General features: G+C 30.1%; 1 protein-coding gene across 1 annotated transcript; it reads left to right on the forward strand.

Moving 5' to 3' along the window:
* Positions 1–1951: 1951 nt before the first annotated feature.
* LOC120067960 (GATA transcription factor 18-like) lies at positions 1952–3663 on the forward strand. Its single transcript, XM_039019621.1, has 2 exons — positions 1952–2421; positions 3345–3663. The coding sequence occupies exons 1-2, from the start codon at positions 1996–1998 to the stop codon at positions 3657–3659; spliced, it is 741 nt and encodes a 246-aa protein (XP_038875549.1). The 5' UTR covers positions 1952–1995; the 3' UTR covers positions 3660–3663.
* The last annotated feature ends 753 nt before the right edge of the window (positions 3664–4416 follow it).

Below are 4416 nucleotides of genomic sequence, written 5' to 3' on the forward strand. Positions count from 1 at the left end.
AAAAAACATATCATTGGTTGATTGATGAGTTAAAAGTCTTGTTTGATGGATGTTTTTAACTTGATAGTGTTAATAATAAACAATTGAAGAAAAACGTCTCATAAGAATATAGCCATTGAATAATGAGTATCTTACGTTCATATTAATACTAATCACTATAGAGAAAAAGTCATACATGAAAAGAAAATACATCATAAATTATAAAAAAAATGCTCAATCATAACTATATATATATATATATATTTTTTAAAAAAATATTTAAATTCTCATGTAAATTCAAAAAATAAAAATAAATTTAAGAAATGAATATAGTATTGAAAAAATATATATAAATATATAATTACTAGCTAGAATTAGGCTATGAATAGTAATATAGATTATAAAATAAATACTAGCTACTTTAGAAAATTAAGATATAAATACCAGCTACTTTAGAAAATTAAGATATAAATACCAGCTACTTTAGAAAATTAAGAATATTATGAAAACAATTATTCAATGTTGAATAATATAGTTGTCTCATTAATAATCGTTGTACGTGAATTCTAAAATTTGCACAACCACCTAATAATTATTATATTACAACTTGGGGCACTTTTATAGTTTATTTTGTTCATGCATCTAATGGCGATGCAAAATTATTAGTCAAATTATGTTGACCTCCTCGACTAATTTATTAGTATAGAAGCAAGACACATTAAAAGAGAGTATTCTCAAATATAAGAAATAAGTGCGATAGTGAATAATTTAAAAGTTGATAGAGAGAGATTATAATAGCAATCACAGCAACATGTCAAATTTGGTATTTGATTAATTAAGTTTGGGAGATTGATTAATCAAATCAGAAGATTATTGAGGAAAAATTATAACCCACTTCTATAATTTATGTGTGGTCTAGTTCTTTTAAGATTGTTTCCTAACTAACATATATCTTCCTCCTTAATACATTTGTGTCATATTGCTTTAGCTTACCAAAACCTATCCCTTCTTCACATCTATTCTAAGTTATGATTATATATAAATCTTATATTTTATAATAGCGGAAAATGTTGGAATGATATTTTTGTGACAATTGTTTGAAAAAAAAATGTGTATATAACATCTTGGTTTGTTTTTAAATAAATAAAAATGAGTCAACTCTTTTACAAATATAGCAAAATATTACTATTTATCAGTGATAGATTGCGATAAACATCGTATCAAGATAAATGTCTATCGCGATCTATCATTGATGGACAGTGATATATTGTTATACTTAAAAATATTTTCACTAGTTTTACTATTTAAAACAATATGATAGTTTACAATGTATTTGAATTAAGGACAAAATAATAATAATAAGATGAAGAATACTATTTTTCCATTTGCATGCTTTTATATTGTTTCATTTTGGTTATTGTACTTGTAATGATCTAATTTTAATCTATGTACTTTTTATAAATCTTAAAATAAATCGCTACAATTAGATTTAGCGAAATATAGAGAATAATTATAAAATTTATTGGAGGTACAAATATCAGAATAGAATACAATTTTCAAATATAGAAGGCAAGATATATGATATTTTAAGATTAAATTACGAATTTGATACATGTAATTTGATAAAATTTTAATAAATAATCATCAAAATTATTTATGAGAATTTATCAATATCGTATATTAAATTATAAAATAAAATTTTATTTTTTGTAAGGTAGAGTTTAAATTTGTAATTTAATCCATAGGAGAGCTAATAATAAGGAAGAGATGAGATGATATATTATACCCTACCAAAGCATTACGATCACTGACTCACTGACTCGATGACTGAGTTGCGGTCTCTGACTCAGTTTTCTCTCTCTAGAACATGCAAACTGAAGGTGGGAACCATCTCTTCTCTCTCCTCTCTACTTTTTAAATTTATATATTTCCCAAATCACTCTCTGTTTTTTCTCCAACCCTTTCTCTTCTATTTCCCCCTTCACCCCATTTTATTCCTACCACAAATATCAAATCATGATGCACCACTACGGCGGCGGAGGCGGCGGCGCCTCTTCTTTTTCCGTCTTCTTATCTGTCCCCAACCACGGCGCCGCCGACATGTATTCTTCTTCTACCAATTACGCCTCTTCCTCCTCCTCTCCTTCTTCTGTTGATTGTACGCTCTCTCTCGGTACTCCCTCCACGCGCTCATCGGAATTCGACGCCGACAAACGCGCCGCCGCCCGCAATCACCACCGCCGCTCCGCTGGTTCTTATGTCTCTAACTTCTGTTGGGATTTGTTGCATCCTAAGCATAAGACTTCTGGCCGTGCTGCTGCTCCTCCTAATAATTTAACCGCCGCCGTGACTTCCGGCGCCGATCCGCTTCTTGCTCGGCGTTGTGCTAACTGCGATACCACTTCCACTCCGCTCTGGCGAAATGGGCCTAGAGGGCCTAAGGTAAATCACGTGTTCTTAAAAACCTCCATTTTTTTTCCAAATAGATTTAAACCTATTAAATAAAAATGAGATTTTATTTTAAAAAGTAACCAATAATGTAGGTAAATTATAGAGTATTTACTTTAAATGATAACAATGTTGAAATATTTTCAAATATATAAACATCTACCTATCAATGTGTTATGTATACATAAATTGATGGTGAAATTTCTTCATTTTTTCAATCATTCTGAAGTGATTTTAGAGTAACTTAAAATAAAATTTGCCATATTTAACCCCACTCGAAAACATATTTTAAATCTGTTTTTCCTTTTTTTAATAAAAAATGATATTTATTAAAATTTCTTTTAAATTAATATAACTGTCTATGTGATAGAGTGAGATAGATAGCGATAAAACTATTATATAAATTGATATGTAGTCTAATCACAAATAAATCGAGATATTTTATTATTAATTATAAATAATTTTAACAGTTTATCATTTGAAATAATTTTTTATAATCAAACGTGATAATATCAATATTGCATTGACCAACATTAAAGCGATTTTGAAACTTTTTTTTTTTTGGTTAAATATACTTGTATTGGTTAACAGTTAACGCATTATAATCAGACATTTGAATGTGAATGAGATTTATGATCAATGTGATATCTTTTTTTCTTCCTTTTTGGAAAAAAAGGAAAACATTATATTTTTTTTGAATTTTTAACTCTTTAACTTTTCATTCCGAATATAAAAATTGAACAAATTGAAATAGAGAAAGTTCAGAAATATTTTTTAAATGAATTCGATTAATAACGCGGAATATCAATTTTCTTCAGGAAAAAAGGGGGTTGAAGTTGATTTTTTCAAATTAAACAACGAGGTATATTTTAATTTAAATAACACATTATTTGTTTGTGTATGACTTTGGAGTACAGTCGCTATGCAATGCGTGTGGGATTCGTTTCAAGAAGGAAGAACGGAGGGCGGCGGCAGCGACGGTGAACAGCACGGCGGCAGAATCAAACCACCACCATCACCTTCACCACCACCCAATAATGTTCAACGGAAACTATACAAATTCAAGTACGTGGGTCCCACAGCAGTCACCAACGATGAGTCAGAAACATCCCTGCCTGTCGGCGGCCATAGGAAATGACGAACCGGAAAATGGGATTTCGTTCCTGTCTTGGCGTCTTAACGTTGCTAATACCGATCACCGGCCCACTCTCGTCCATGATTTCACAAGATGAGCCGACCCAAAAAAAAAAAAAAAAAGTACAAATTAGAAAATTAGAAAAAAAAAAAAATCAATGGAGCAGATTTTATATTTATTTCTATATATATATATTTTTAAATTTTACAGTACGAATTTCGACTGCGAAGGTTAAAAAGCTGAATCCTTTTTCTCTATCGTTGGATGGGATAGAGTTGAATTAATGTGAGAATGAGGTAACTAATTATATTATATTATAAAGTCTAGTCTAGCTACGTTATTTTAGTTTGATAATAAAATGGGGAAAATAAATGAAAGATTTGTGTAAAAGTAAAAGTATAGGGGAAATGGTAAATTGATGTGAAAGTGGTAAAAATGAAAAGGGTGGGAATAGGAATTATGGGACAGTGAAGTGTGAGTTTTAGATTGAGATTTTTCAGTGGTACGATCTGACGATGATGCGATGCCCTTTGATTTCTTTCCATTGGGACACCCGCCGCCTATTTTTTTAATTTTGTTTTTTAATGTTGTTCTTTAGGCATCATGGTTTTATTTCGAAATTCCAACTTTTATGGAAATATCCACTTCAAATTCCCACAACTCCCACCTATTATTTAATTCTTTTTATTCCTCAGCTCTCACTTGTGATCATGGGAATTATTTGTTTAGATCGCACTGGTATATAAAAGAATCTGTTGCAATATGGGTAAAATAAAAATTACGGAAAGATGTAAGGGCAAAAAGGGGAGAGGAAGATTCTCCTCTCATATTCCTTATATAATGTTATATTTGGA

Source organism: Benincasa hispida, chromosome 1 (assembly GCF_009727055.1).
Source record: "Benincasa hispida cultivar B227 chromosome 1, ASM972705v1, whole genome shotgun sequence".
Lineage (NCBI taxonomy): Eukaryota > Viridiplantae > Streptophyta > Magnoliopsida > Cucurbitales > Cucurbitaceae > Benincasa > Benincasa hispida.

Coding starts and splice junctions, on each gene's coding strand:
- LOC120067960 (XM_039019621.1), top strand. CDS start 1,996: ATGATGCACCACTACGGCGGCGGAGGCGGCGGCGCCTCTTCTTTTTCC. Junction 2,422..3,344: donor ATGGGCCTAGAGGGCCTAAG/GTAAATCACGTG, acceptor TTTGGAGTACAG/TCGCTATGCAATGCGTGTGG.